The following is a 12,591-nucleotide window of genomic DNA, read 5'->3' as shown; positions in this document are numbered from 1 at the left end:
TAGAAAAATGAAGGCTTGCTCTTGTGGAATGGGGCTGTGTTAAGACAGAAGTGCATAAAGACACGATTTCAACAGTGAAACGTTTCCTCTTTCAACTCAACAAAACATCAGCAGCAGTTTCCATCAGTCTAAAGGTCAAGAGGTGGCGATGAGATAACTGAGAACAAAGAGAAAAGGTCGTCTACCAGAGCCTGGAGTTCACCTCCGGTGTGCCAGAGTCAAGTATGTGACGAAGCCAAAAGACCCCGATATAGTTTCCAAACGGCTTTACTTCAACAGGTGTAGCGGTACACAGGTCATCACTAATTAGAAGAGGTCGGGGCAGAGGAGGAACTGAGGGAAACTGCTTTTTCAAGTTGCTCTTGAAATGTTTTTGTTGGTTTCAATCCCAGTACGACTCAAAACACAACGTACAAAAGACACTCAAAGTAATTCAGGACGTGGGCAGAGTTAAGAATCAGGATCAGGTGATGACAAAAAAAAATTCAGCTGAACTATTCTGTCTCAGAAATATGTAAGAGACATTAAATGTCTGTCATTCACTCTCTTGGGTTTTATTTTTGCTTTTATTATCCATTACTTGGATGTTTTGTGATCTTAGGTACAAAAACAGTCGCAGTATAGTTTTACATCCCCCTTCCTAACTTTCTCTCAGGAGATCCAGCGTCAACAGATTGTTCTGTGAAGACATTAATGACTCATTCCTCTGTTTCATGAACTCTTTCCCAACTGACACAAGCCCAGGCCAACTACAGAACCTCTTTCATGTTGGAATCTTGTTTTCTTCAGTATTTAAAAATCTGAGTAGAGACTGGACGCAAGACATGAGTGAAACTTGTACAAGGTGCAAAGAAGCCAAAATAAGTCATTTGAAAAACAGATATTTTTGTGTATATTGTTCAGTCTGCTGGAGATAACTTTGGCTAAACATCGACAGACTATGCATTTTCAAGCTTTTGCAGTTCATCAGCATCTATTTATATCAAAAAGACACTTTCATATCAATAAGTGTTTCCTCTCATTAAGTGGGTGAAAGTGGGAACAAGGTTGTGCATGTGATACAAATGACTCAGACAGGAAGCTGATCATTGCACAAGTTTTTTAAGAATATGAAGGTATTGGAAACCAGGTACGACAACTTGTTTACAAATCCACTCCAAGATGTAGACGTGGCCCTCCAGCACAGTTAAACATCAGTGTCCAGATATTTACACAGTTTCAAGAGCGGTGATGAATTCAGCGCTGACTCATCAAAGTTGACTTTGTGGCTGGACAGTATATAATGTTTTGCATGTTTGTAAAATACATCAGGAATAATAAAGAAATATCTCATCAACATGTGAAATTATGTTTAAAAATAAAGCAAATAAAATTAGGCAATAAGATAAAAGAAAAATTCAAAAAAAATATATGATTCAAAGAAACAGCAATACAAAAATAGTACGTGACGAATTCAGTTGGTATTCAGAAACATTATTCATAAACTGACTTGTGTATATATTTCAATGGTCCTCAATCATAGTGGGGATTAACTGCTGTCAGATCTGTTTTATAGTTTCGAAACACAGTCACTATAATCCACATGGGTTTGGTTATATTTTGCTATTTCCATTTATCTGGTGCCATTATTTTTACTGCAGTCCAACAAGTGCAGAGAGACAGCTCTACACTACATATTTAGAGAGACCGGGAAGGGGAGGCAGTGTTCCCACCCTCTCTCTCTCTCTCTCCACCCTGGTTCTCTCTATCCGTCTGTCATAGTTATCTTTGAGAGATTAGACTGGAGACAGTGACAGAAAAAGAGAGGGGGAGCTAAAAGCGGGAGACGTGTCGCCACTCATGTACTCTCCCCCCTCCTCATCTCCTCATTCTTCAATTCCTCAAGACACGCCGGAGCACCTCTCGGCTCCGACTATTTTTTTTCCTTTATTTTGGTCTTCATCTTTCATTAATCTCTCTCGCCACTTCACTCTGTGTTTCTCCCTTCGCCTCGGTCTCTGACTGGCTTCCACTGCCTCCCTCTCCCTCTCTGAGCTTAGTGTTCAGACAGTGGAATATATGTTGTCTAAATATACTTCCCCATTATCTCTCCATCTAAACAAAACTCCAGCAGGGAGAGAGAAGAGAGAGGCAGTGGGACAGGAAGAGGGGGAGGATGGGGTGTGCAGAGAGGGATGAGGCCTGAAAAAAAGAGAATATCGAAGTAAAACAACACCTGCACGTGCAGCGCTTAGAAAACCACACAGATGCTGCTATTCAGAGCCGTGGCTGGGGGGGGGGGGGGGGGGGGGGGGGGGGGGGGGGGGACGATTAATCAGCGCTATCGTTTCTGTGGTTTACAACCGCCGCGGAAGCTTCTGTTTTAAACTTCTACTTCCACACCGAAAAGCCACGTCGGTCATGAGGCACATACATAACAGGGTCTGTCACCTTGAGGCAGAGGGCCACACGAGCTGACTGCAGCGTTTACCAGCAAAACCGTTTGGGAATTTATGCCGCTCCGAACAGACGAGCGCAGCTGGAGAAAAGAAATGACTAATGCATGAGTAGATGTTGAATGTATACACACACACACACACCACTGCAGCCCCCTGTGTGTTGATGAGAGGCTCGATATGAAGGTCTGGGCTGTGGCCAACGGGACCAGACTGAAGTAAACAGAGTGATACAGTTTACTTAACGGAGTGGAAAAGGATCATCTCCCGAGCAGCTCGAGTGTGTCCGACCCAGATGATGTCAGGAGCCCGAAGCCTGCAGCCCCAAAACCGACCTCTCTATCACGGCGGCCTATACATGTGACACCCTGTGACCCCCGTTTGCTCCAGGGCCCTCACAGTAATACAAGGGAACTGTGTTTTCTATATAACCAAGTATATCAGAGTGTGACGGTTCACCTCACAGATGGGTCAAACTTTCAGAAAAATTAGGGTAAGGGTGAACAACCATAAGTGTCTAAACTGAAATCCTTTGAACCCAGTATCGAGACACACAGCAGACGGAGAAAACTGGGAGGATGTCGAATAATCCAGCAACCTTTCTCTTCCCCGTCACAAACATTACAGTGGTGGCTGAAAGGACAGACCCGGTGTGTTTATACAGACAGTTTGACTCCAGCTGTTACCACCTGCAGCGAGCGCACAGAATTAATCATATAGATTCACCTCTGTCCTTTAGGCTGCCCTAAGCATGACCCAAATAATAAATGGGGACTTTAAGGTCGACCTGCTGTACTCCCTTGAGCAAACGGGGGCATCCAGCAGCAGTAAATCTGCCTCTGGACATTTCGCTCAGTGGATGGAAATAATAGCTCACATTATGCTTTATCTTCTCAATTGTTTGATAAAGACTATCTATCTATTGATTTAGAATGACAAATTCCATTGTATTGCCATATTGACCACTTCCCTCAACTCAGTTTTTTTTTTATTACTGTTAAATGGTTTGCCTGATACTTTCGATCCCATATATAAAAAAAACCTTGCATGTTTATTAAACGGATCATGTTGTTCAACCTCCAAAGTATAGCAGCATTAGTACAACGTTTGACTTGAGACATTTATTCGCCTGTCTTACAGGACCAATATTATTTTTTAAATATCCATGCTGCATATTCAGTTCAGTTTTTTCTGTTTTTTTTATGAGGAAAAAAAATGATTTCAGATTTTAACTGAATAAAGGTGATGCTGGATTACTTTGAAAAAGCATTGAGAGAATGTTTGTCCCTCACTCCTGCCTGCAGTAGGACAGAAAACCACAAACAAGCGCTCTCCTTACTACGTCATTTATGGACTTACACAAGTTTGCTGTCTTGTAAAATAATAATAAAAAGCCTTGTTTTAAAATTGATTGCAACCAAAATTTCCAAATGTGTTAAACTATGTAAATAACCCACTTTTAAGCGGTAATAATGGGTCTTTTTGTTGACCCAGGAGGAGCGCAGCACAAGCTGTAAATCAACAGAGGGTTATTATCATGAAATGAAGTCATTACGACTGTGCAAAGGGAGGCTTGTTTATTACACACACATTAGTCGTGAGGAAAATCGTGAGCGCTCATTGTAGTTCTCACTCTTTTCTTTTGGACGCCACTGACTCTGAGGGGGAAACATGGCTTTAACAGAGCAGTGTGCAGTCAGGCTGCAGAGCTTCTTTTGTTTTCCACAAAAACAACCAGGTGGAGTCCAGGAGACTTCAGTATGAAAACGTGAGATGGAAAATACAGACGGTTGGCTGAAAGCCTTGAAAGGGAACTTATTTCATTCTTGGGCTTGTTTCAGTACTAAAAAACGTCCTTTCATTCATCCATTGACAAAGTAGGTTTTTACCCTTTTGACAATGTGCAAAGCTACATTTTTCTATTTCAGACAACTAAATGTCTGTTTTCAATTTTCTGTGTATATTTAGATTAGTGCAGTAACTGTGTATGTTTTACTGGCTGCGTGGCGCTGCTGATCTGCGGTTTCTGGATCTATAACCTCACTTCTGTGCGTGCTGAGAAACTCCATCCGGACTGATGCAGTAATCAACAGACAGAAAGATATATAAACATACACGTGCCAACATTTTTCCCATATTATCTGGGATCTATGAGTCTATTCATTCACAGTATGGAAGGCCTTGCCAAGATGCTCGTGGCTGTAAATTCTCAGAGGCTCAAGCACATTTTTCTGAGTCTAATGACCACATTCTGTTGACATTATCCCCCAGCTGTGTTTCGCTCTTCTCTCACTCCCACGTTGGTAGTATTCCCCCTGTTCAGTTTTGTCTTCCTGTATTATTCCTCAAACATCCATGAGGGTTTTTTTTCTGGTTTTTTCCTACTCGGCATTAGAAAACAAATTAAAAAAAAAATCCCCACTGTGCTGAACTATTGCAGACTTAACAGGACCAAACAAACGAAAGAGCTCCACACACTCCGGCCCTGTGTTCTGCCTTCGCTCTCGGCGATCATGTGACTGAAACACTTCCATAGCATCACCTCTCACCTCCCTCTCTCCGTCCTTATTCCTCTGTTTTATCTCACTCAGTAGGAATCTGTATGCTTAGTCAGAGCAGGGAGGAGATACTTGGCAGGCAGGAAAGAGAGAAAATGGGATGTTGGACAAATGACAGGAAAAAGAGGAGAGGGGGAATGTTTTGTTCAATAAATAAAAGCAAAGTGAGTTCCAGTCGTTTTCTTTTTCTCTGGAGTCCCACCACCTCCGAGCAGGCCTGCTGTAGTGGGACGGCTGCGCTCGGCGCCAGCCAGTCAACCCGTTCCAGAAAAATACATATTTCACTAATGCCTTTTGACCCCCATCTCCCAGTCGCAGCGTTTAATTCCACCAGTAAGCCTATTATCACAGCCAAGCATTTAAATCCCAAACTGTGGTGTGTGTGTGTGCTAACTCAGTCCTCACCCTCGGTGAAGGGCTCCCAGTTGTAGAGCCGACCCATGAACTCCTGGGTGTTGAAGGCCGCGCACTGCTCGGCCCTGGAGTCGACGCGCCTCCTCCGCACACCTGGGAGACGGGAGCGACAGGACACAGAGGGGAAAGGTCAAAAATTCAGTGCCACATTGAATTTGTATGAAATCAGCCAGCGGTTAAACAGAGGGCTGATTCTGTCCTGCAGGAGCGAGGGCGGAGCAGGGAGTAAGAGGGGGAGAAAAAAAACCAATAAAGAGGGAAAAGAATTAACTTGAGATCATAGAGGTAAGCATAAACACACACTGGCATTACACACAAACACACACACACACGTGGTCTCCATGCTGCTGCCAGCGAACCCTATGAGAAACATATGGAAAGAATAGAAATTTTGGAAAGCAGTCAGTCACATAAATCCACCATGGCTTTCACTGCATGAGCACAGAATGTGAGCCTGTGGGTGTGTGTGTATGTGTGTGTGTGTGTGTGTGTGTGTGTGCGAGCACATATACAAGTCCACGTGCTGCTTTCATACAGACGTATACAGTACGTCCAACGTCTCGGCCAGTCAGGCGAGGAGGTCCTCGTGGAGTCGTAGAGTGGAAAGAGTCTCACATAACACAGGAATGACAGCGGAAACATCAGGTGGACGCCGCTCTGCGGGGCTACACTGCGTTGACAGTAACTCACTCGCCCTGTTTCATAGCTCTGTTTTATTAGGAAAAAAAAAAGATTTTAACAAAAACGATTAACTGTAAGAACCTCTGAAAAGAAAATCTACAGTTTTCCCCTCATTTCTACCACTTTACCCACCTTTTTTAATTTGTGGTGTGAGAACATTAACGACAACAACGGACCAAACAAGTATACACATGAGCTCCCAGTCTTTCACGTCGGTTTCATGCAAATCAGCCAAAACATTATGACACCTGTCTGATACAGCGCGTGTGTGTGAAAAGTTGTCCTCATCGCATTAAATTGTTCTGACACCTTTCGATCACAACCGCCGTTTACATCAGCAGCAGCTGGGGCTACAGAAGCTCGTCTCTTGGATCGGACCTCAGCGGCCAGCCTTCAAACCCCACCTGCATCAGTCAGCCTTGGCTGCTCGAGCATTATTTTTCCTGCACTGGTCCATTTTTGACAGATGCCGACCACTGCAGCCCACATGGTCTGACCGTTCATCCAGCCATCATGAGTTGGCGCTTGTAGACATTGCTTAAATCATTACACTTCCACATTTTTCCTCCTTTTTTCCACATCAGTTATGAGGACAAAATGCATCTTGACTGCCTAATACACTGTAAATCACACACCTACGGGTGGCATGATAAAGAGATGATAGGCGTTATTCACTTCACCCATCAAAACGTCTTAAATTTATGAATGATTTTATCTTTTTCTTCTCCTAAATACAGAGAACATGCAGTTTATGAAAGTGAAATGCTTCCAAATAAATAAAGAAATCCTCAAGTCAGTGGTGACAGAAAAAAATGCTCAGTTTGCAGAAGATTCTCACACAAGAGGAAACTTATTTTCAAGTTATTCTGTTCATATTGAAAAAAATATGTGTGGACATGCTGCAGGTTATTATAGAATATGCTGGAGCTGAGGGAAGATGTGCTGAGAGGTGCCACACAATTATCAAAATCACTTCATGAAAAACAGCAAAAAAGGCAGACGAACTCAGGTTCACTCACAGCCAGGATCAATATATGAATTCTGGCTGTGCTGAAGATGTCCTCCAGATGTTCAGAGGCCTCTATTCTGGACATATCTTCAGCAGCTTCTGCTAACTGGGCGACAGTAAAAAACCATAGTGCAGCATGACGACAGAAAACACTAGATCCAATCACTGCCTTAGACAAACTCCAGATGTTCTTTGTAAACATGCACAGATTTGGATGAACAGCTCCACGGAGGATTTACTCCAGGTGTCTTTTGTCTCTTCTTTTAATCCCGGTCTGACTATGTGGCGTTCACATCGGCGCTCTGCGGAGGCCAGACCATCTGCTGCATGACTCTCTCGGCTTTTTTCGTGACTGGAGATGGTTGTTTATGACTCTGCTCGAGCTTTTTGGGGTCATTGTCTTGCTGCAAAATGAACTTGACTGTGATCAGTCTTAGAAATAAAGCTGATTCTTTCATCTCTGTTCTCACTGCTGCACACACGTTTCCCTCACAGGGTGCCACTTCTGTGAGAAGCTGCCATCACCCGGTCCAGATGAGGTTACAGACCTCTATATACGGCATATTTCAACACATGCATGCACTGACGCACACTAGGGGCTCTTAGATTTCCTCTACCTCTAATCTCGCTCGGCTTCACAATCTTCTTGTCTTTCACTTCTTCTTCTTCGATTGGTTCCTCTTTTCCTTTTCTCTGCGCAGCTTTCCACTCACGCAGCTGTCACAAACAGCTGGAAAGTTTCTCGTCACTCATCTGGATGGACACGAATGAGGGAGCAGTCACACACACACACGCACACACGCACACACACACGCACATGCTAATGGACACATCGGCAGTTCCCATGTGAACCGGCGGCAGCGACAAAGTGTGACTAAAAGACTCCCATGGATGAGGCATCAAAGAATGCACTCGCTGACACCGGCCTCTCCAAATCCATCACTTTCATGGTGCTCTGTGTGTGGTGTGTGTGTGTGTGTGTGAAGGAATGTACGTGGACATCATGTCGCAAGGAGCTTAAAAGTATCATCTGTTGGTCCTGCTCTGCCAAAGTGAGAAACCAGCTCGTGAAACTTTATGTGGCACCGTTGGCCACAGCCACGGTACTGAACCGGACTCAGCTTGGTGTAATTTACGGCTGGCGTGTCGCAGTCCGGTTTATGCCTTGTATATAAAAGTGTGTTTGAGCAACGTCCGCCGGACACAGAAGTGCGTGTCTTGGTTTGAAGGTCGGCGAGCGTACGCGACCCGATGTTTTCAGGAAACTTGTGTAAATCTGCCCGGACGAGTGTGTGAAATGCGGTCGGTAATGGCTGTAAATATTCCCACTTGACATAAACATGCTGAGCCCCGTTTCAAAACGGACGGATTCTGTGTATCGGGGCATGCGTGTGCTTGTAGAACCAAAACATATGTGGACAAGTTCCCCAAACACACACATTCGAGGGCTGGAGAGGGCAGCTGCGCAACGCTGGTCAAACTGGAAGAAAGAAAAAAAACACATAAAACAGAAAATAGGCTAAAAGAAGAGAATGACGGGAAGAATGCAAGAAAAGAAAAGTATGTGCATTCATGCGTTGGATCCTAGAAACACTTTAGGGCGAGTGGATTCTCCTCTCGAGAGAGTTTAGGGTGTGTAAAAACATCGGGAGGCTAATGGACTGATGGAGCGAGGAGGGAGGGGGGTGAAGTGAGCGAAAACAGAAGAGAGACGGAGGCATGTTCGCTGCTGGTTCATGAGTCTGCGGGAGAATTTGTATGTTATTGTAAGGCCCGGTATACTGTGACTGCAGGGTTGGGGGGGTCTCCTTATAACTGCCGAGGGGAGCACGAACAGAAGGAGGGAGGAGAGGCGCAGTGAGTGACAAACGGAGGGGGCAGATACCCAACGGGCCAAGGGTGAAGAGAGGGGAAAGAAATGAGTTTTACAGGAGCAGGAGCCGGTTTACCATCAGCAGAGGCAGCACAGTTACAGCCATTCTTTAGTAGTTCTTGTGAAAGAAAACAGTAAAGTAGAAATACCATTACATTGTCTTTACTTGAATCAGAAATAATAAGGTTGGAAGTATGAACATAAAAAGAAGCCAGCTAAACAATATTTCAACCTCTTTAAGAAAGCCAAAGGCAGGAATGTTTTGGACGTAAGCATTCTCCGTCTGTTGGTACAATTCTAACTTTATGTCAGCAGTCTGCACTTTGAGCAAAAAATAATGACGATAGAGATCCTGAAGGGGCAGGCCGTCCACTGGCGTGAAAACCTCGCCTCAGTCAGTCAGTGAAGCAAAAAGAGGAATGAAATGAAAGAAGCTGGCTGCTCCTGAGGAGCAGAGTGACGGGGAGAGGGCAGACAGACAGCAGCAGAGGAGCAGGTGAGAGAAAAGTGAAGGCGGGCGGTGAAAGAGGGACACTCAGTGTTTTGTACGGGAGCTGTGAAAGTTATAGATGTGCTTTAGTGGCAGGGCAGGAGGGAGGAGGGGTGGGGATCTGTGGGAGAAGGGGGCAGGGTGCCTGGGGGGGGGGGGGGTTCTTCTGCACTCTCCTGCACTTCTGCACACACTCACAGACACACACACACACACACCCACAAGGCCACACCAAAGCCAAGGGCCTGATCACACATAACACTCTCATGTGAAACACAAACAGCCGGACAAAACTAATGAGTTCTGAGGAGGAACAGATCACACGGAAAAAAGCAGCAACTCCTCCACCACTCCTCCAAAAAAACAAAAAAAAAGAAAAAGATATGCTCCTGGGGAAAAGCCCCAGCCACAAGTTGCCTTCATCCCTCCGGTTGCTTTGCTATTTCCCTGCAAGTCTGCGCCTGTCCAGCCGGCCCAGTCCTGGTGCAGGTTAAAGCCGGCCGAGCCGGCTGACCGCCGGGAACCCCGCCGACCATAAATCAACACGGGCCGCACTAATCACACAAATCCGCCGCATATGTTACTGTGCATGTGTGCGTGCACGCTCGTATCCTCCGTGATTAACGGTTTCTGGGTAATCTCGCGACTGAGGCTGAGCGTCTGCGCTTCGCAGGGCAACACCCAGCCTTCAGCCTTGACCTCCGGGGAGGGGGGGGTGGGGGGTGGAAGATGGAGGAGAGGGGAGTCCTCTGGAGGAAACGCAGCTCATCGATCAACGAGAGCGCACAAAGAGTGAAGGAGCGGGCACGTCAAAGAAACGACACCATTAGGGCGTGTTGCTTTGTGTGCATTTCAAATGTCCGTGCATATAGACCTCCCCGTGTTTATATATGAATGCCCTTTTCCTCTTTTAACGTGGAGCAATCAAGTGTATCAAGGAGCAATAAAAATCTCGACATGTAGACTCAAGTCTTTTGGTTCTTGACAAATAACAGAGTCGACATACAAAGCTCATAATTACACCCTGACAGAGAAACTCTCCAGCTGAAATGACACAAACTAAGATCATAAAAATGTGGACTGTGAATAGAATACACAACTTGCAACCACTCGAGTTTGTTTAAAGCAAAGGACTAAAACAACTCACTGACCTGGTTTCTTGCTGCTGCTGTCAATGATTTTTTTTTTTCCATTTGTCTGTACACTTTGCTTTGGAATTATTTGTGCCTGTTGTGTAAAACTAAACTAAACTAAACTAAAGTTTAAAAAAGCTGAGAAAGTATCTTCGCTCTCACAAAAAGTAACAATAAATACGCACTGAAGCAGTATTATTTCAACAGGCCACTGAGTTCGAAACCCAACCAGTGTTTTAATCCACAGCAGTCACTTTTGATTTCCCTAATAATACAGTGGAAGCATCACACAGGGAGGGAGGAAGTGTGAACAGCTACACTCTTCTTCTGGACTCTTTAATCAACAATTCTGGAAAAGAAAAATACTCAAGTGTGGAAAACTGTCATTACTCTACGCCGACGCTAATTCCTGTGCAGCTGGATCTGAAAGTGCAAAAGCTTGGGCCCCTCTCTGATAACGCAAATGAGTAAAGGCTGGGCTCCATCAGCATGAAAAGACACTCGGTCATTCCTCATTCTGCAGAACGACTAATGCTGTCTGACTGAGGTGGTTTGTGACTGTAACGCTACGACACCTGGAGGAAGCCGTTTTTACTCAGTCGAGGTCAGATTAAAGCACTTTAATGGAGCATGCAAAGAAACGGATGGGCAGATAAGTACTTCCCCCTGTAAAGTAAGCACTGGGCTTAGTTAGGTATAAAGAATAAATCATGAGCAAATAGCTGGCTGGATTCTACCCATCGGCAAAAAAAAAAAAAAGGCTTTTGAAGCCTATGTAGTCATCAAATGTAGAAATTATGTATTTGAATGATTCTCTGAGGCTATTTTCACTCTTGATTGAACTGAGCCAATGTGCTGGGAGTCTGTTTAAAAGACAATTTTAAAATGTTGATTAAAAAAATAAAAAACGCTATCATTACAACGAGAACATCACAAGCTCAACTCCAGGCTTTGGCGCATGCATGCATTGGTTTATTCCAGGTGTCTGGCTTCCTGGTTTAAAGACATGCTTCTTAGGCGAAACTGTGTCTCTGAGTTGACCGTGAGTGTGAAGGCGTGTGTGTGTTGCCTATCTGTCTGTGTTTAACCTGTGGTGACCTTCGCTCACAGTCAGCTGGGATTGGTTTCAGCGCCACACAACCCTAAATCCCACAAAGCAGTTTAGAATTACAACAATACGACACAACAGCAACACTGAAAAAAAATCACATTTTTTGGTTTTTAATCCTGAAATGATTGTAATTATTGATTACAAAAGATCCTGATATAAGAAGAGTGCAATTAACCAAACTACAATATCTTCGGTTAAGCTTGTCAAAGAGACTGAATAAAGATTTAGTTCAACTGTTCCATGGTCTAGAGATGCATGATGACAAAAGCAAACTTGCTTGGCATAAACTGATGTCTCAACCCGCGACCCACGCTGTCTGGGTTGGGTTAAGGGTCTGCTTGAGCCACTCCCAGCAAACACTGGGAGAAAGGCGCCGTGCATCACAGAGCAAACACAGAGAGTCAGACAGATAGTCAGCAACGCTCAGCTCGGGGCAAGTTAGAGTCATAATTAACCTTCGGATTGTGTTACGAAATAAGAAGACCCAGAGGAAAATGCACACATGGCAAAAACATGTAATGGGGAAATGAGCTGTGCTGCTCTGAGGTGATGTACCAGAACTTTTTATCACGGCCAGAATGAGGATTTTCTTTGTTTTAGCTAAAATGATTTTGGCAGGTCAAGCAGTGAATATAGTGAAATATATCACAGACATCTGATCCAACCGGCTGAGCTCAAGCGGAGATTTAAAGTGTGTGTGTTGATGCTTTCAGGTGGCGGCGGATGTTTCCCTGGTTTCCCTGAGTGTGATCTGACTGTACAGCTGTGTGAGCGCTATCAATCTCCCTCACCGCGAACGTGTGTTCGGCTTCAAATATGGCCTATTTCATTAAGTGACAGGGGCTACAAAGAAATTGGGTGGACTGGCAGGGATTAAAGGGAACATG

At 44.6% G+C, this 12,591-nt stretch overlaps 1 protein-coding gene across 1 annotated transcript in view; it reads right to left on the bottom strand.

Annotated features, from left to right (window-relative positions):
* Window positions 1–12,591, bottom strand: part of LOC115396441 (thrombospondin type-1 domain-containing protein 4-like) — a 45,080-nt gene that overhangs the window by 16,569 nt on the left and 15,920 nt on the right. The window contains 2 exon segments of the mRNA XM_030102315.1: window positions 5,399–5,482; window positions 5,485–5,500. Of these exon segments, the coding sequence (XP_029958175.1) occupies window positions 5,399–5,482; window positions 5,485–5,500 (100 nt within the window).

The sequence above is a fragment of the Salarias fasciatus genome, chromosome 11 (genome assembly GCF_902148845.1).
Source record: "Salarias fasciatus chromosome 11, fSalaFa1.1, whole genome shotgun sequence".
NCBI lineage: Eukaryota > Metazoa > Chordata > Actinopteri > Blenniiformes > Blenniidae > Salarias > Salarias fasciatus.
This window is presented reverse-complemented; position numbering and strand designations above follow the sequence as displayed.